The following is a 21,362-nucleotide window of genomic DNA, read 5'->3' as shown; positions in this document are numbered from 1 at the left end:
CATTAAGCTAGGTGTTCCCCATGCTATATCTATACATTTCATTTATTTGTCCTAAGTGCAGTACCTTACATTTCTCCATGTTGAAATTCATTTTGTTAGCTTTCTAATCTATTGAAGTAATTTTGAATTTTGATCCTCTCCTCTGGGGTATTAGCTAGTCCTCCTAATTTGGTGTCAACTACAAATTTGATAAGCATACCCCACTACTGTAGTCACTTCTCTCCAGAATGAAGAGGAGCCATTGTTGAGCACCCTTTAGGTTTGGCCATTCAACCAGTTACAAATCAATTTAAAAGTTGCATTGTCTGGCCCACATTTTATTAGCTTGTTTGCAAGAAAGTCTTGTGGGACCTTGTCAATGGCCTTACTGAAATCAGGATAAGTGTTGACTTTTTGTGATTTTGGTGTTGCCTTCTAAATGTTCACAGGCTCTCTGTTTAATGATCTGCTCTGGAATCTTTCTTGGTATTGATGTCAGCTAAGGGGTGGCATGCAGCAGCCCCTTTACTGGCCAGATCAGGGCCATGACCCCTGCACACCACAGCCCTGATACGGCCTCTGGAGAGCAGAAAAAGGAGTGGCTTTGTGACGTCCTTTTGGCGCTGCATTATCTACATGCAGCGCCAGGGTCGCACCATGATGCCACACACCGTCATGGTGCGAGAGGGTGGAGTCATGGCGTCAAGCATGTGGTTGCTCCACCATGATACCACCCATAGGCCGGCACTTTGTGCCTATCTGTATCAGGCCTAACTGGACGATAATTGTTGGGATCCTCTTTTTTCCCCTTTTTGAAGATGGGGACAAGGTTTCCCCTCATCCAGTCTCTTGGGACTTCTCCAGAAGCTCTTAAAAATTATTTCCAATGACTCTGAGATTACATTTGCCAGTTCTTTTAAGGAGCAGGGGCTCATAGTCCTTTTCCCACCCTCCCGTCCCTTTAACTGGCTTCCTGCTGCTGCAGGGATGTCTTGTGGGAGTCTACTACAGACCTCCAAGTCAGACTGAGAAATTGGATGATGTTTTTCTAGAACAGATGACCACACACTCAGAAAGGAGAGATGTAGTAGTGATGGATGACTTCCAACTATCCTGATATTTGCTGGAAGTCAAACTCAGCCAAATCTTCAAGGTTTAGCAAATTCCTCACTTGCCTTAGAGACAATTCATTGTCCAAAAGGTGAAAGAGGCAACAAGAGGATCAGCTATTTTGGATCTGGTCCTAAGCAACAGAGATGACCTAGTTAATGGAGTGCAAGTGGTGGGATCCTTACGTGGGAGTGATCATGTACACCTGTAATTTGTTATACAATGGAAAGGAGAAGCCAGGCATAGTCAGACACGCATTCTAGACTTTAGGAGAGCTGATTTTAGTAAACTTAGAGAAATACTGGGGGTGATCCCATGGCCAGGAGTACTAAAAGAGAAGGGGATTCAAGACGGATGGTTTTTTTTTTCAAAAGGAAGATACTGAAGGCACAATTTCAAACAGTTCCAATGAGGAAGAAAAATGGGAGATGTCTCAAGAAACCAGGATGGATGAGTAAGGAACTTTCAACTGAGCTAAGATTTAAACGGGACATATATAAGAAATGGAAAAATGGGGAAATCACCAAAGAGGAATTCAAACAAATAGCGAGCATGGGTAGGGGTAAAGTCGGAAAAGCTAAAGCACAGAATGAAGTCAGACTTGCTAGAGAGGTTAATCAGTGGATGCTCAAGGCCCATTAAATACAGTGGCATTGTAAAATGGTATCCCTTGTATAAAATGACAATATTAAGGTTTGTTTTTTGGGATGCAAACACACACACATTCAGGCTGTAGATGCTTGAATTCATAGATAAAGAATCTGTGGATATATGGAGGGCTGTCTGTATGTAAGTTCCAATGAGCTAAAATAATAGACCTAAGATTTTTGGGAGAATGTCATAGAATCATAGAATCATAGAGTTGGAAGAGACCGCAAGGGCCATCCAGTCCAACCCCCTGCCATGCAGGAAATCCAGATCAAAGCATCGTCGACAGATGGCCATCCAGCCTCTGTTTGAAGACCTCCAAGGAGGGAGACTCCACTACACTCCGAGGAAGTGTGTTCCACTGTCGAACAGCCCTTACTGTCAGGAAATTCCTCCTAATGTTGAGGTGGAATCTCTTTTCCTGCAGCTTGCATCCATTGCTCCGGGTCCTAGTCTCTGGAGCAGCAGAAAACAAGTTTGCTCCCTCCTCAATATGACATCCCTTCAAGTATTTAAATAGGGCTATCATATCACCTCTTAACCTTCTTTTCTCCAGGCTAAACATCCCCAGCTCCCTGAGTCGTTCCTCATAGGGCAAGGTTTCCAGACCTTTCACCATTTTAGTCGCCCTCCTTTGGACACGCTCCAGTTTCTCAATGTCCTTTTTGAATTGTGGCGCCCAGAACTGGACACAGTATTCCAGGTGGGGCCTGACCAGAGCAGAATATAGTGGCACTATTACTTCCCTGGATCTAGATACGATACTTCTATTGATGCAGCCTAAAATTGCATTGGACTTTTTAGCTGCCGCATCGCACTGTTGACTCATGTTCAACTTGTGGTCTACTTGGACTCCTAGATCCCTTTCACATGTTGTCTCCTTAAGCCAGGTGTCTCCCATCCTATATCTGTGCATTTCATTTTTTCGCCCTAAGTGCAGTACCTTACATTTCTCCCTGTTGAAGTTCATTCTGTTAGCTCTGGCCCAGCTTTCTAGTCTATTCAGGTCATTTTGAATTTTGATCCTGTCCTCTGGAGTATTAGCTATTCCTCCTAATTTGTGACATTCTCTAATTCAAGTTAAGGCTGTTTCTCAGAATACTGAAGTGATGAGTCATAATACAGTAACTGCAATACAAAATACAATAACCACATATCCTGGTTAGCTTATATGGTTAATTCCATACATCTGAAAATATGGAATTAACCATATAACTTAACCCGGATGTGTGGTTATTGTATTTTGTATTGCAGCTACCATATGATGAGTCATCACTCCAGTATTCTGAGCCACAGCCTTGATTTGAATTAGAAACTGGAAATTTTGGACGCTGCAAATGAAAAGAAGAAGTAAATGTTAATGCTAGCCATTTCTTGGCAGCCTAAGGGAAGATTGCCAGGAAGTGAAATAATTATATTACTTGTGGCTTAGCTATATCTCAGTAAATGAAGAGAAAAGAGAGTGAAAGTACTATTTTCTTAGTTTCTGTAAGTCAGGTTGTAGGAATATCCATTTGTGTTTGCTCATTGTATTAAAACTGCGTCTTAGTTGCTTTTTGTATAGTTCACCAATACTCTGCTACATAGCTCACCAGAGATCAAGTTGCAGCAGGGCTTGTAACTGGAAGAAAAGATGAAAAGTAACAAGTTCTCCATATAAGGCATATAAAACACTGAACAAGATTGCTTCTACTCCTTTATTTTAGTTTTTCTTCCATAGATGTGTCATGCATAATGACATGTAATTAAACTTAAAAGATTGAAAATTAAAGAAAAAGAAATTGTGATTTTTATATTTTACATTTACTAATTACATCTTGCTATTGTTTTTCCTTTCCAGTTTGTTGAGGATATATACAGTGAGACCCCATTTAACACAAGGGACACATTCTGGGACTGATTGTATAGAACAAAAACTGTAGATAATCGCAAACTCAATCTTTCCTACCCCAAATGAATGGTATCTTAGGCTTCTGGTGGAAGCATACCATAGAAGTGCTCTGGAGAACACTTTTCTAGACAGTTATAGGCTCTGCAGCACAATTCTGTGGTATGCTTGGGGTAGAAGCTGACCATTGAATTGTACTCACCTCGACAACTGATGCATCTATGGATGACTAGGGCACTCATGTGGAAGGCCTCACAGTTCAGGGACAGTGGTCCTCCGAAGAGAAACTGCTTTACATCAATACTCTTGAGATGCTAGCAGTGAAAAAAAGCGTAAGGTTCTTCAAATCCCTGCTTTGAAACCAAACGGTGTGGCTTCTCTGTCAGCCTTTGCATCCTGAACTCCTCACCGTGCACAATGGTCGGATTCGACACTCGGACCTCAAGATGTTTTGCCTTGTTGTTTGGCAGATCCAACCATTACATTGTTGCCCGAATCCATACAATGGACTCTTTATTTCTTCTTTAAAGTGTTACCTGTCTGTTCTCTACCAGTTTGATGGTCACCCATCCTTCTTTCAAGATCCCTTGATTAAAAAGTTCCTCAAAGGATTTGTTAGCCTCCATCCTCCAGCTTTGGTACCAACACGGGCTTGGGGTCTTGAGTTGGTCCTTGTGCAGCTTTACAAGCAGCCCTTGAAACCCATGGCTACAGCTGATCTCAGGCTTCTCACTTGGAAGACTGCCTTTCTTGTTGCCATCACTCCAGCACGTTGTGCGGGTGAACTTTATGCATTCCGAGTGGACCAGCCTTACCTTCATTTCCATAAGGACAAAGTTGTTCTCCAGCCAGACACCACCTTCCTGCCTAAGGTGATATCTTCATTCCATCTGAGCCAGGATATTGTTCTGCCTATTTTGGCTCTGAATCTGACCACTGATACCGAGCGTGTCTAGCATTTGCTCGACATCCGAAGAGCACTTGAATTCTGTGTTGACCGCACTTCAGATTCGAGATGATCCAAGCGACTGATTGTTTGCTACTCAAATTCGGAGCTTGGACTTCCAGTCACTCCTCAGTGTTTCTTAAAATGGGTGACTGCTACCATTCATCTAGCCTACAAACTCTCAGGGAAGACTCCTCCGGCTCGAATTCGAGCACACTCTACCAAGGCAGTAGCGACGTCCTCTGCTTTTCTCGGTGGGGTGCCCCTAGAAGATATCTGTAAAACTACAATCTAGTTCCAGCCATTGACTTTCATCACACAGTACAGGCTGGATACCAGGGCAAAGAATGATGCAGCTTTTGAAAGTGTAGTGTTGCTTTCTGATTTGCATTGAGGTTGATTGAATTGCATGCTTTCTACTTGCATATTTAATAAAGCACATTTTGGTTTATTATATATGGTGCCACAACACTGCCTCCTCCAATGACTACAGCTTGTTAGTCTAACCCATTTGTGTGATTCACACTACAAAGAATGACAGGTTGCTTACCTGTAACTGTAGTTCTTCGTCGTGGTCTCTGAATTCACACAAACCCTCCCATCCTCCCCTCAGGCCATGTCATGCTCTTGCACATGTTCCCTTATTATGCTGCTATGCGATGTCCAATTGGAATTGAGGGAAAAGAGCAGGAACACTAGGGGTATATATAGGGTGGGCAGAGCTACCACCCAAAAGTCTTGCTTAGTGATTCTAGAAGGTTCCGAATGTCCCTGCAAAGGCACAGGGAAACCCATTTGTGTGAATTCACAGATGACCACTTAAAGAACTATAGTTACATTAAGCAACCTATCCTTCTTTGAATTATTCTTCAGAGTTTTTGTGTTTGCGATAATGATGTTTGAGGAAATTGAAGAAATTGTGTAGCAGAACCATGATAGGTTTGCATTGTTCTTCACAAAAGAAAAATATTCTAGTTTTATGCTAGTTTTGGAAACTTTGAGAAAAAGAAGCAAGTTAAAGAGTCAAGAAATGTCTTACAAACTCTCAATAGACTGTGCTCACTAAAAGTAAGTAGTTTAGTGAGATTTCTTCAATCTCTATACTATGCACACCATCAAATCTATCAAAGGTGTTTAAAAAAAGATTTCTGAAGATATATCAGGAAGGATTTCTATAACTAATATATATTGTGATTTTGTGTCTGCCAGTAAATCCATATGTTGTGGTGGACTTATGTTCACACTATGGTTGTATTATTCTGTGCATTTGCTACATGGGTCTACAAAGTCTGCTCTGTTAGAGCTAAGTTGTAACATTGGTAAAGTCTTGATTTACTGGGTTTGTTTGCTGTAGGTGGCAGCACTGTGATACACAGTTCTGCAGATGTATTCACACCTTCACACTGAAACCTATGAGAAACTAATGTCAGTGAGATCAGTATGTCCAGTTGGAATGTGGGAATATAGTTATCAGAACTATGATACCAAATTAGTAGTAATTTGAGCTTTTAAAAACCTGCTTTGATTTTGTTGATTATTGTCCTGTTTTAGTGCTGTATTACATCTGATGGTAAATATTATACGGCTTTATAAACAGTTTTCAGTATGTTGATGCATCATTTTGTGTTACCTGCCTACTGAACTGAAAGCCAGTTGGCACAATATTCTCCCTGCCCTAATTTTGATCATCCCTGGAATCAAATGGACAAATGTAATTATGAAATAGGTGATTAAGAATATTCCTCACTGTAATTCCTACTGGAAAAGTGTCATCAGAATTAAGAATAATTGCCAATTCACACTGGGCCAGTTACTACATAATTGTGTGAATGTGAAAGGTTACTGGTCACTTGGAGAAATAAATAAATATGTAATACTCTTTATTGTTAGTGAAATAAAAAAAGACCAATGTTTAAATATTTAAGTATTTCTCATAGTTGCTTTATGCAGCTGCCCATGTTAATTAAGAAATGCATGATTTTTGCCTAGAATAGGCCCTAGATAAATATCACAATGTTTCAATTCATTCTGCTTTTTCCTAGTGTTGTTTTTTGAACTATGGATTATGAGATAATCCAGAGAGATACTTGATGTATGCTGAACAAGAGGGTCTCCTAAGGGTTTATAGAGGAAATAAGCTTTGGCTATTTTTAAAAAAGAAAAAATCTCATTAAAGCAGTGATTAAAATACCTCTATTGGCTTAGCAAAGTTAATGTTACAAATACACTGTACCACCACTTCTTGGGACTTGTTCTGAATGACCAAATTAGATCATGTTACGCAAGTGTCATGTTACCTGGATTAGTCTGCACACTCTGCTGAATAATCTCTGAATTTGGGTGCAGTTGCACATTCAAATATGTAACAGAATGGGAAATGGTGATAAACAATATTTGGATGAAATGATACACTGATGTACAAAATAAGGTACATTATTTATTCATATATGGTAGATAAAATTCTCAGTGACATTGAAATATTTATTGGAATCAGAATAGAATGATCCTATTCTATTACAAAAATAAAGTAGAATTGCTCACGTTTCTGCTGTTTTGCATCCTATAATTTCTAAGTAGTGCACACTACTTAGAAAGTAGTGTATCATACAGTCATTGCTGAATCTGTCACAGGATTTGGATTCAGGGGGAAAGAGTTGGAGGGAGAGATTAATCAGCGCTCAGAATGCATGCATTTATACAACAGGGTTGAATGACTGTGGAGTGGATCCCCCTTGTGATCCCTGTGGGGTGCACTGTTACTGCTGGTGTAACAGGAAGTGATGTCGCATCATTTCTAGTCTGGATAGAACCCCAAATTTAGCATACAGTGGACCCTTGTTATCCACTGGGGTTTGGTTCCAGGATCCCCTGTGATTAACAAAATCCGTGTATGCTCAAGTCCCATTAAATACAGTGGCATACCAAAATGGTGTCCCTTATATAAAATGGAAAAATCAAGGGTTGATACTTGAAATTTATACCTTTAAAAATATTTTCAAGCCGTGGATGCTTGAATCCGTGTATAAAAAATCCATGTATAAGGAGGTCCAACTGTAATTCCAGTATTTTTTGGAAAGGGTTGTGGGGGTAAATGGGGCTAATGATACCTAAAGTGCCACATTTTTGTGGCAGATTCAACAGATGTTTACTGTGTTGACAGAATTTCTAAAACACTGGGGTGTAGGGACTTGGTAGGAAGATGTGGTAGGCTTTGGAGGCCACAGAATGAAGCTCAGGGGTCACATGCAGCCCATGGGACACATTTTCCCCAACCATGTTAGGTTGAATGGCACGTCCCTTGCCATTGTGGATGTGCTGAATTCTGGTGTGGGAAGGGGAGGAGCACCAACCAAATTGTGGGTGCCGTCAGGAATGTCACAGAGCTGATTTTTGTCTAGGTGACTACATATGATATTACTGGTACTATAGCTGTCAGTACTTTAAGTACAAAAATAATGTGTTAGCTTGGGAGTGGTTTCAAAATCAGATTTTGAATTCAAGATCTGCTAAGTAGTTGCACAGGAAAATTAATATATTGTCATCTATAGTCATTGTATGATAACTTTTACAGGTTGAATTATTTTTGTTCTCTGACATACACGTTTGTTAAATTTTACTTGTGTTTTTTTCTCTCTCCATAGTTTTGTCAGCCTGGAGGATGGCATCTATCAAAAGAGAGGAAGCAGCCTACCTTCTTTGTGGTGGTTTTGACAGATATAAACTCAGAGCGACACTACTGCTCTTGCCTGACTTTCTATGAAGCAGAAATCAATTTGCAGGTACATGTCTTAATGGAGAAGTCAGCAAGTAGTGGAGTATTTAAAAAGTATTCATCATTCTAGGTGACTCACTTCTAAACTCATTATCACTTTTATTTCTTGACTATACAAATGTGTGGATTCAAACCAAATACATTTGATTGATTTATAGTTGTATGTCTTCAAGTCATTTTGACTTATAGTGACCTTAGGGTGGACTTACCATAAGGTTTTATTGGCAAGTTTCTTCAGAGGGATTTTTCCATTGCCATGCTCTGAGGCTAAGAAAGTGTGACTTGCCCACAATCACCCAGTGGGTTTAATGTCTAGCTGGGATTTGAACCTGGTCTCCCATGTCCTAGTCCAGTGCTCAAACCACTACACCATGCCCACATGCACTGGTTTATACTGCTTCTTTTAGAATCTACATTGCTTTTGCACACACAACTTTCAAATTCTTCACTTTGCACTCTCACCTGGAAGATCTGGCCCGTATTATAACCAGAGGTTTGCAGTGCTTCTTCTCCTCTTACTGAGCATTTTGACTATTCTTCTATACCTGTAGTCACTAAAAAGGTGCAATTATTTTTCACCCTTTTGTTGGTTCTCTCCAGTTAGAAGACTTACTAGTTATTTTGTTTTGTTTTGTTTTTTACTTGAACTGTAATTCTATTTGGGGCTGGGGGTGGTGTTTATATTTCCTTGAAACAGAAGTTTTGTTTTTTGTTTTTTTAGTTTAAATGCCAAGATGTTTCATTTTCATAATGTGTATTTATACAAAGTCACAGAACATGGTATTTTATTTTTGGGTTATTACAAATTCTTGAATCTATTTTTTTAAAAATGCTACTCCCTCTACTGTATATCTGCATATTGAAAGATGACAATTTAATTTTTAATACAGGTTGAGTATTCGTTATCCAGAAATAGAAAATCTAAAATAGTCCAAAATCCAAAATTGTCAACATGGGGGGCTTGAGATAGTGACACCTTTACTTTCTGATGATTCAGTGTACACAAACTTTGTTTCATGCACAAGTAATAAAAATATTGTGTATAAAATTACTTTTCACGCTATAAGTTATACACAGAGGGAGCAAGCTTGTTTTCTGCTGCTCCAGAGAACAGGACCCAGAACAATGGATGCAAACTACGGGAAAAGAGATTCCACTTAAACATTAGGAAGAACTTCCTGACAGTAAGAGTTGTTGGACAGTGGAACACACTCCCTCAGAGTGTAGTGGAGTCCCCTTCCTTGGAAATCTTTAAGCAGAGGCTGGATTGCCATTTGTCAGGGGATGCTTTGATCGAGAGGTCCTGCATGGCAGGGGGTTGGACTAGATGGCCCTTGTGGTCTCTTCCAACTCTACGATTCTATGATTCTATTCTATGAAACATTGGCTGCTCCCAAACTGCAGAAATAAAACAGTCTGACACCACTTGAACTGTCATGACTCAGTGCTTTTGAACTCAGATTTGTACTTTTGTGAGCTATTTTGCTTTATATACAGCAAGCTCTTGTACCCCACCAAACTACGTATCTCAGAATTCCATAGCATTGAGCCATGGAAATTAAAGTGCTGTCAAACTGCTTTTATTTCTGCAATGTGGGTCCAATCTCCAATATGCAGTACAATATTTGCATTATGTATATGCAAATATTCCAACATCTAAAAAAACCTGAAATCCAAAACACTTCTGGTCTCAAGCATTTTGGATAAGAAATGTTCAACCAGTACATATAATATAAAATATAATATATTACAATATATTGTACAAACCATTGTAGCACTGTGTTTGGTTCAAACCTAGAGGCATTTATAAAGAAAAAACACATTGTGTGGGTTTGCAAGTTATTCATCTATGCATGCTTGCATAATTACATGATGCATTTACTTTCCATCTGGTTTGTTTGCTTAATCATTTTTTTTGGATTTAAAATGCATTTTTAAAAACCCCACATGTATATTTAGATATATGAATATGTCCCTTAAAATAGAAAAGCTAGGTTAAATTTTGGGTGTAACCTACTTGGCAATTTCCCTTTAAAATATTTTTCTTACTAATATTTGAGCGATTATAATTAGTTCAAAAATAGTTATTGAAGTAAAGCACCAAAACTGGAAATTTCAAATAATTTATTTATGACACATTTCTTGGCTATCCCTCAAGGGAGAATCCAGGACAAGATATTTCAGTGAGTATTTTTGAAATGTATTATAGTGTCTGAAACTATTGTCTTCCAGCATTGCTTTTTGACTTTGTTTGATTAAGGCCCAGTGCATTTACCTTCCAAACTTGTGCATAACAGTGAGCTTTTAACAAGTTAAAAATGCTCTAATTTCATTAATAAATAATAAAATGATTCCTAAGATAACTTTAAGATCATTTTAAAGTAAATGATTTTTAAGTATATAATTCTTGAAACTTACTCAAAGGCCTCCATAAGTCAAGACAACATAATGAAGCCAAACTGATAGCTCAACTGATGATGTTTGTCACCATCAGCACATATATACTCATGTATAAGTGTAGAAATTTTAGTCAAAAATTTGACCCAAAAAAGCTGGGTTGACTTATCCACTCATTGGTGTAAGAACTGTACTTGAACTCTTATCAAAAAAGGAACCATCCCTTCTTTGAGTAGAGTTGTGAAAGATGAGAGCTTAGTCTGTCCCAGGAGCAGCTAAAAGAAGTGCTGACCCCCTCTCTACTCTCTCCACCGCAATACCACTTCTGACCTTTATTATTATTATTATATCTTTATTAAATTTTCCAATAATATCTTCATCAATACAAGTCACATAAGTGCAAACTTCAATAACACACAAGACATTTGATCTTCTTTATTTTCTTCACTCCCTGCTTTAAAAGAACTTATCTGTGTTGCCTATCACACTTCTATTTGTTTCTTGCAATAAAGTTATACAATCCCATCATTGAATTATCACATTTCCTTTTTTTATATAAAAAGGGTTGTATGTCCATACATATTCTCCTAATTTTATCTAATAGTCCCTATAACTTTGATTTCCTTGAAAAATATTTCTTCTTCTGATCTATTCGCTTATTATATTTATACATAATATTAGATCAGATTTTTATCCACACCCCATCTTTTCTCCCAATACGTCACTATTTGCATCCATTCCTTTTCTATTTTGTCTCTCTTCTTGTCCTCTAGAGTACATGAAAGTCTGTCCAACTCTCTAATCTCATTAAGTTTTAACAGCCACTCATCTACCTGTAACTTCTCCTTTGATTTCCAATATTTTGCTATTAATATCCTAGCCAGTGTATCATGTATAATATAATTCGCCATAGCTTGTTCTCATCCTCTGCCTTCATGAAATGTGTCATATTCTGAAGGTACAATTCCGGTCTTTTCTTATATTTTATACCATAAATTTGCTGTATTATTCTGTGTATATCATCCCAAAACCCTTTTAACTTTTCACTTTTCCACCACATGTGGCTCATCGCTCCTTTTTATTTTTGGCAGTTACAACACCTGTTTGTTTCTGTTTTAAACATCTTTTTCATTCTGGCCGGGGTATAATACCACCTATTTTGGTGGTACAGTCATCCCTCCATATTTGCGGCTTTGATATTTGCGGATTTGATTATTCACGGATGTCATTAATATGTTCTCTCTAGGACTGTCTAGGTTCTCCAGTGCAACTCTGTGGTCAACTTTAACTAAAAGTTGCACTGAAAGACCATTTGTAGCTACTCCAGTGCCATTCTATGCTCAGTGTATGTTGGGCATTGACCACAGAGTTGCACTGGAGGACCTAGAGATTCCTACAGAGGTGTCCTCTCAGGTAAAAACAGTGTTTTTGTTATTTGCGGTTTTTCCATATTCACGGGGGTCTTGTTCCCCTAACCCTAGCAAATATGGAGGGACAACTGTATTTTCAAAATTTTTTCCTTTAAATCCTGACATTTGGTGAAAGAACTTGTTTTTTTCCAGGCTTTCTCCCATGCTTCTGATATGCTCCTGCATTTTATTCTTGACGGATCCACGGATCATATCAAAATCCATAATTTTGGTGCCCAAACCTGCCCTTGACTTATACATGAGGTTGACTTATGGTCAAGTACCGTATATACGGGGTGTGGGTTTATCATGGTTTTAATATGATGATTTTTAATTTGGTTTAATTTTTATTGTCAGATTTTTTGATGATCTTGTTTTAGCTTTGTGAGCCACTTTGGGCCCTACATTGGAAGAAAGGCGTAGGGCCGGCTCTAGGTATTTGGCCACTCTAGGCGAGAAATATTTTGGCACCCCGTCACCCCTCATAATTATTTTCACCTCTTGATTTCCGCTGTTTCGTTTGTTAAAGCTAAACATGACATAAAATATAGGTTCCAATCTCTCATCTAGTATTGAGAATTAATCAAAAAGCCAATTAGGTTTTTACAGGTTAAAGACTTTTTTATTCTGCTTGTATTGTCTCTGTAGCCTAATTTATTGCCTTTTATAGAACAAAATTCTTTTTCTGATTTCTTATTACGTAATGATAAAAGACATAGGATACAGGGTGGCTGTGCACTCCCTATCCCCTAAGATAATATAATAATAAATAGAGTACTTGCCTAAACAACTAAAACTTCCTCCTTACTTAGTTTAAAACTTGTTGTAAGAATGCAACACAGTATTAAACATACTATAATAATAATAAATAATACAACTTTTATTTATATCCCACTTATTTGTAAGAAACAATCAAAGTGGCTTCCAACAATTAAAATAATACAGATGTATAGAGATAACAATAATACAAATATATACAACCAATATATACAAAAAGAAATTAAACCATTCTAAGATTAAAATTCATACATTAAAATCAACATATTTATATTAAAATCACACGATATCATAGCATAAAAGCAGTGGGCAAACTCATCATGGACAGAATTGTAGAAATACAGAATACTCCCAAGTATGGGAATCCATATGTAGCTGGGGGTATTCTGGGAAGGCCGTCTTGACCACTTTATTAAAGCTATCTAAGTTGGATATTTGACGAATCTCATCTGGCAGGCCATTCCATAAGGTGGGAACAACAGCGAAGAAGGTCCTAGGCAAACATTCAAAATCAAACACAAACACTGAAACACTATTGCATGATCACTACTAAAAATGCAAAACACGAAAACAGACTAGTTTGTTTGTTGTAAACAGTAAATTCAAGATGACTGGTGACTGGCGTTCCATGTTGTGGCACCAAGGGTAAGGAGGGTGGGCAGCAAGAGGAGAGGGGGCTGTTGACCTTGAGGTTACATTCAAAGCACATGTGGAAGGCAAATGATGACATACCACGGACACAGGGGGGCACACATTTATGTTTTGACCATTGTATAAAGAAACCATCATACGGTAGCTTGCTTTTATGCCACTTGCTGTAATGAGTTTTCACTTTAATATTGTTTGTAGTAGCAACGTATTATTTTAATCTTGTGGATAGATTCTTATCTCCCCGTTTTTAAACTTTGAACAGTTTCTTATATGTGTCTTATTTTACTTTTTATGTATTTTTTAAACCATTGATCTGCTGGTCTTTGACCGTAATAAATTTTATCATAAAGTTTAATATTGTTTAATTACGCAAAAAATTATACAGAAAAAGCAGCCCCGCTGTTGCTCAATTTTGCTGCCCTAGGCAGCTGCCTAGTTCGCCTATATGGATGAGCCAGCCCTGGAAAGATGGCATATAATGGGAACAAATAAATAAATAAAAACCCCTCCATCCTCCAGTCCTCGGTTGAAGCTTTTGGTAAAGCACATTATAGTAGTCCAGTCAGTTGTCAATGAAAGATTATGGCCACATCTCTCATGTTGCACTGGTGTTTGGTACATCTTATTTGTAGTGGAAAATCTGATTCTATTTAGAACAGGTATTTATCCTTTCAACATTCATCATTTTTGAAATTTTCTCAATATTTTTTTTCTACACATACTAATATTTATTCATTGTGTGCACTCACCAGGATTAATCTGCTGTCTAGTTTTACTAAATATAAAATTATTGAATTTGCAGTCAAACTCTTTACTCCTTTGTAGGGATTTAAATCTTCCCTTTTTTATTCTTGCATACAGGAGTAAAGAATTACAAAAGTTTTCACCCCAGTAGTTGTGATTATCAGAAATTTTGTGCTATTTTTGATGATTTTTTTACATTTTTGATTATTTTTAGGGCTTTTCAGTGCAGAATTTATTTGTTCAAAAATCTTGAGTTTTGTGGTGGTGGGGGAACTGTGCACAAAAATGTGGTTTTCTTAAGGAAGTCCTGAAGTGTAAAATATCTTGCAGTTTTTGACCTTTTCCTTGACAGGGTATTTCAGTATTTCAAGATAGTCCTTCTCTTGGCAGATATTAATATTTTAAAGTATTTCTTGTGCATATTCTTGTAAACATATTACTGTACTGCTTATATAAAATTACAGATTAGCAACTGGAGTTGTGGACAACTATTAAAACTGTCTGATTGAATTCTGTCCCTTTTGTTTTTATTAGTTTAAGTACAGAAATTTAAATTTTCAGACATTTTCATTTTTAGTGAGAGGTGGAGCGTTTTTCCTTTCTGATAAGTGTCATGAGCTATGTGCTATTTTCTGTATGGTGAAAGTGGTGAACTGTTTCAGTTTGGACTTTTCAGAATTGGTGTAGCTTTGAGTGGAAGTTGAAAGAGTATATACGATTAGCCACAAAATCCTAAGGTGAACCTTGAAATACTGCAATTTGATAGAGAGCAATTTGTTCAAAGTCAGCCAGACTGTCCCCAGGTTGGAAGCTCAGCTCACTGAACTCCAGACAAAATGCCCATCATGATGTCTGTCTGAAGACCGTATCTCCCCATACAAATTTGCCAGAGTTCTAAGATCTACAGGAGAGTACTTTCTCTCAGTCCCATCACCATCACAGGCTGTCTTGGTCAGGACACAAGAAAGCCTTCTGTGGCTACTCCCAGACCCTAGAATGCCCTTCCATGGGAGGTTAAGCCAGCCCTTTCCCTGCTTTCCTTTTGTCAACAGCAAAGACCTTTAAGCAGGTTTTAAATATGTAATTGTTCTCAGGGAGGCTTCTTATTGTGGTATGTGCTTTGTTTATTTATTTTTAAAAAACTTTTGTATTTTTTAAAAATAATTTTATACTATTGTAATATAATTTTATACTGTATTAAATGTGATTTTAATTGCCTCAAGTTGTAACTGCTTTCTTCTGTAAGCCTCCTTGGGTCCCACTCTGGTAGAAAGGTGGCATATAAAACAAATTAACAAGGTTTGGAAACAGAAATCGATGAGGCTGACGAAAACAAACTTTAAACTAATTGTATGTTTGATGATAATAACAGTTCCATGTGATTTTATGGGTTAACAGTTTCTGTAGTCAATTCTGAAGATGCAGGGAAACTCTGTTCTGTTTCTGTATGCATTATGACACACAGTGGGCTTTCCCCTTATGCAGGGGATCCATTCTGGATCCCCCACATAAGAGGAAATTCGCGTCTGCTCAAACCCCATTAGGAGTAATGGGGCTCATGCCCATGGCGTGCCCATTACTTCTAATGGGGCACGCTGAAAGCTGCGTATGTCGCTACCGCGTATAACGTGGGTGCATTGTAATTGATTCAGACTGATTGTATGGATTATGGATCACTTGGATTAAAAATGTATATATGTGTCATATGAATTGTTCAGATTGTAGGGGATAATCATTGTATATACCTCTTAACTGCTGTGGAGTTAATGTTGTATGACTTTTCTTCCGTTGGTTTAATCCATGTAAAGCAGATGTGGGCAAAGTACAATCCGGAAGCTGCACAGATCCACTTGAATCTGTTTTTGTGGCTCTTGACCACACCAGACTCAGTAGACTGCATTTCTATGGCTAGAGAAAGATTGAATGGCCTCTCCTAGAAATCTCAAGGAACAAAGTGTTAAACTTTTAAAATAGATTGCACTCCACCACCTTGGCCTATTTAACATCAAAATTTACTCTTTTCAAAACCATATGTGAACTTCTGACCACTCAGGTTTGAGGTGGTACATTCTTGGGCTGTTTCCCACCCTGATGTATGCCATGTAAAGGGTGGAAAGAATAGTACTTTGTGTTTGGCGCAAAATACACTTGACATAGCATGGTATACACTTCTGTTTATACTTTAAATTGATTAAATAATTTGCTGCAGAAAAGGAGCCACAGTGCTTGAAACATTTTGAGCTAATAAATCACTATTAGGATACCTTTGGGATACCTTTTTTTTTGGGGGGGGGGGTGCTTCATATAATCTTTATTTTCTCTTGTTAACAATTCTGTTAAGAAACTTATTTGCATTTTTATTTTATTGCTTTGGTATCTTATTAAGCCATTTTAAAGAAATAATCCATTTTATTTATTTATTTATTTACTGTATTTATACCCCACCCTTCATACCTAAAGGCTCCCAGAGTGGCTTACAATTATTATTATTATTTTTAATTAGACATTTCCCTTCTCTCAGGCTTACAATCTAAAAACACGCGACACAAAAGGAGAAGGGAATGGTGGTGGGGAAGGGAAGACTTTAAACCTTGTTTATGCACTAAATTTGCTTTGAGAACAACATTTTCTTTAGGATGAATTCATGTATACGCTTATTGGCATCATTAAAAACTCAAAGAATACAATGTATGGAAGTGTTTAATCAAAATTTGATTACAGTTGATTAAAATCTTTTTGATTTATGTCTGTTTTTCTGCACATTTAGATAAGGTGGGGTTTGTTAGCTTTGGCTTGCTTATTCTCTGTACAAGGTCAAACTGTTCTAGAACATTTTTTTCTACTGCATTGGGATGAAATATTTGTCAGCAAAGCATTCACATGAGTCTGTATTATCTCTTTGTTTCCTAACACATACATCTTAATTACAATTTGTTTTGTATAATGGATATCCAGAATTTAAATACTTAAACTAAAATTGTTAGGATCTTATTTCAATCTTGTATTTGCTTCTGTTTGTTTTCCAAGACTCTGAATGACCTAGATATCTTAAATATTTTTATAAGTAGCTCATTAATTTAAAATCTTTGCTTGCATTTCTTTGACATGTGAAGACAGTGTTTGATTTAATATGAACTTGCCTAGTAAAGGCTTATCCACATACTTTAAGTACATTATAGCTAAAGAAACATGATGCTTTTGAACTATGTGCATGTGATTAATTAAAATACAGTCCCTTCTTCATCTCTTACCAATCAAATAATTACTGCTTTGACATACATGGTGCTCACAATAGCTTTTTGTTCACTTATAATCTATTTGACTATATTCCTAACCGAAACATTCCCCAATTTGTAGAAATTATTTCTCCCCCTTTTGAAGTGGCTTATAGTCTACAGTTTTCCTTAAAGTATTATGTGCTGTCCTGAAGTCTACAGTACTTCTGGAGTATTGTGTAAAGATAGAGTCAGGGCTAGCTCAAGCCATTTTGCTGCCTGAGATGGAGCAGCAAATGGCATGCCTCCATTACAGATCAAGGTTCATGGTATAGGTCACCCAGGTTGCTTTGCCACCTGAGACAGAATATTCCACCAGACTTTACTCTCATCACAATGAAAATACAATATTAACAAATTAAATAACTAAGAATTTGCTACTCTTTCATACCATTTGATGCAGCTGCGTCTCATTTCCTAGTCTAGCTAATCTAAAAACAATTTAGGGAGCTATGTCTGTGAAAATGTTTAAGATCAGAATGTAAATTGGCTAATCCATAGCTCTGATATGCACAACCCATCTGGTTCAAATTATGTAGTCTCTAGTGACTTATGTCATATCTTTTACAGAATGTTTTACTGGTGTTCACGTTGGTTTAAAAAATGTCATTCAACTATATTATTAATGAGAATAATTCATGTGATGGATTTCAGTAAGCAAGATTTCAGAATTATTTAGTATTTGCTATAACACCAAATTTCTTTTCTCCACTACCAATTAAGCTGAATGGGAAAAAAGATAAAATGTTTGCAGGTTATCTGATAGCTGATCAGTTCATGAGTATGACGTTATAGCTTTCTAATGTATAAATATTCTAAGCATAATTTTGCATATCAGCTACAGTTGATAAGAACCTTTTTATCAACCTTATACTGATATGTATTGACAGAATTTATTATTGAATTATACACACATACAATCCCTTTTGCAAAAGAAAGGCTGAGGAAACTGCTGTAATGACCATTCTGATTTTTCTGAATGTTCACAATTAGGATGTGGTCAAGATAATGGTGTTCTTGTGCTGCTGCTTGTGATTGCTGACTCTGAATATCTGATACGCAGGGGCCATTCAGACTACCTTTTACCCCGGTTCAGGAACCGGATTAAAAGCGGGAAGTTCATATTGGCCCCGATTCTTCTACACCCAAAATTGAGGTTTGCACACCCGTTCAGGGGCAAATGCCCCTTGGCATGGCTCTTTTGAAAGTGGAGTTTTACCTGTATCTTTTGAGAAAAACCAGGTCCTGGCAAATATGAACTTGGCCCCGGTCATGATTGGGTCAAGTTCAGGAGAGGGCTTAGGTCAGAGGGAGGGCAGTGGGTGGAACATGTCTCCCCTCTCGCAGGCAGCTTTCTCTCTCCCCCCTCCCTTTGTAATTTTTTATTTTTGACAGACTATGCAAATAGTTCTATTGATACATTTTGATAGAATGTGTCTACTTGTGCTACATTTCCGCTTCATTTGCTTGCTCACAGCATGGCACCTCACTTTGCAAGAGGGTTTTTAAAATTATTTTTTGTGTAATATGCGAATGCTACAATACGAATGTTACAAATGTTTCTCTTTCAATTTGGCAAATTGACAGAATGCTTTTGCTACATATGTGTATGTGTATGTTATGTGGGGCATTCTGAGGTGGCAAAGCAAGAGGATGCAGAGATGGCATTCAGAGGTGAAGATAGATGGCATTTTGGGGTTGAAAACGGAGGCAGAGCAATGAGATCCAAAGAGGAGGGAAGGATAGATTGCATTTTGGGGTGGCAATCGGAGGCAGAGCAAGGAGATCCAAAGAGGAAGGAAAGATAGATTGCATTTTGGGGTGGCAATCGGAGGGAAAGCAAAGCAAGAGGATGCAGAGATGGCATTCTGGGGTGAGGAATTATTATTATTGTTATTATTATTATTATTGTGATGGGAAGAGGATGACATGGGGGGGGGAGGCAAGGGCTTCAGAGGTAGCATTGGGCTGGAAGCGAAGGGGAGGCTAAAGGCTGGCATGTGGAAACCCAAGTCTTTGGGGGAGTCACACTCTCTCAGCCTCAGGGGAAAGACAATGGCAAATTTCCTCGGAACCAATCTCACCAAGAAAACCCCAGGATGGGGTTGTTCTAGGGTTGCCATAATCTGTAATGACCCAAATACACACAACACACCTAGAGGTTTTTAAATTTGACAGGTTGGCGGAATATGTGCACACTGCTGCCAGTTTTTTTTTTAAAAGGAGGGGGGAAGCACCCATTCCGTTGGCCAATGGCTGTAGGAAACGTCACCTTTGACAAAGCGGAAGTGAATTTCATTGACAGCAAAGGAGCCTTCATTTTAAACCGGTACCGCAAATGTGAACTTCAGAGGGGTAAATTACCCCGATTGAGGTAAAACATAGTGGGTACTTATTTCCAAGCAGATTTGAGAGGGGGGAACCAGATCTGCCCAGTTCTGTCCAGGGCAAATGGGCGAGTGGGAATGGGGCCTCAGTTTGGTTGCTAATTAAAAAGGCTTCATTTGGTTGTAACTGCCAATGAGCAACTCAATTATCTAATACTTCTTTAAAATCATCTAAATTACTAGCCATCTTCAGAGCTTCTGAGCTTTAGATATGTTCCAACATGTATGTTCATTCTTTGATAACTACAACATCAAATTTTAACTTGTATTTGCAAAATCACGATTCTGGGAGAAGCCCCACAGATAACCCTTTCAAATAAACTTAATTTTTTTTCTCAAATAAAGTGTTTCATTTCACTATCATGCCAAGATTTGACAAAAGGACCTCCAATAAGGATCCATCTCATTCATTGCTGTCATCCAGAGTGAGACTGAGGAAGTAGCCACAATGGCAGAATGTTTGACATTGCTGTTTGCTTGCCACTTTTGAGCAAACAACAGCAGAAATCTGGAAGAAGACCAACTAGTTGCCAGTGCTTGCTTCTTTTTGCCCTCTGGCTCAGAGAATGGAATCTGGTAAATGAACAAAGCTTTATTTACCATGCTTCTTTGGTGGTGGTGGTGGTGGAGGAGGAGGAGACGACAGTGGCTCAGGCACTCTAGTGAGCACTTTGCTGGGACATATGCTTCAGCTGATGTTGCAAGTTACTCCTGATACAAGTTTGGATTCATATGTTCAAATATGTTAAGGGTGTAGAAATGGAAATAATGTTTCTTAATTGTCATTTATGTTTTTAATAGTAGAGCTCACATAATCTAATGGGGTTGAAATTTCTGTTTTTAAAGTTTCACCTTCTGTAGGGTATATTCTTGTCTATGCCATGTCTTGGATGCAGGAGTATTCTTCCAGGCTTAATTTGTTATGAAATTAATTAAGTTCAATTGTCACTTTTAGTTACTGACAGTGTGACTGACCAGGGAGCACATAAAGCACTGCTGTAATTTTACCATGTATTAATTCTTCACTTTTATGAGAAAAGGCATAATTTGTTTTGGCATGATAAAATCTGTTTTAGAGATTCAAGATGCAAAGTAAACATATTTATCTATTTGGACCACTTCAATAAGTTTTTTGAGAATCCTTCGACTTCACATTTTATCACTCAATATAGTACTGAGACCCAATTAGATTGTATGCCTTTGACGGGGATATCTATCTGTTTTTTGTACATTGTTGATGTGATATAGAAAAAATAATAATAAAGATTGATATTGATTTACCTTTTATTTTGGTACTAAATGGGATCGGAGATTGTTATTCTAGCCAGTTAGAAATGAACATGCCAAAATATTGTTGGTGGTATTCCCATCATCTAGTT

At 37.8% G+C, this 21,362-nt stretch overlaps 1 protein-coding gene across 7 annotated transcripts in view; it reads left to right on the top strand.

Moving 5' to 3' along the window:
• SBF2 (SET binding factor 2) overlaps positions 1-21,362 on the top strand; it is a 364,188-nt gene that overhangs the window by 121,669 nt on the left and 221,157 nt on the right. For all 7 annotated transcript variants that reach the window (XM_042461173.1, XM_042461134.1, XM_042461050.1 and 4 more), the window contains exon 2: positions 8,213-8,350. In XM_042461173.1, the coding sequence (XP_042317107.1) occupies positions 8,213-8,350 (138 nt within the window). The remainder of the gene's footprint in view (positions 1-8,212; positions 8,351-21,362) is intronic.

Source organism: Sceloporus undulatus, chromosome 1 (assembly GCF_019175285.1).
Source record: "Sceloporus undulatus isolate JIND9_A2432 ecotype Alabama chromosome 1, SceUnd_v1.1, whole genome shotgun sequence".
NCBI classification, from domain to species: Eukaryota; Metazoa; Chordata; class Lepidosauria; order Squamata; family Phrynosomatidae; genus Sceloporus; species Sceloporus undulatus.
This window is presented reverse-complemented; position numbering and strand designations above follow the sequence as displayed.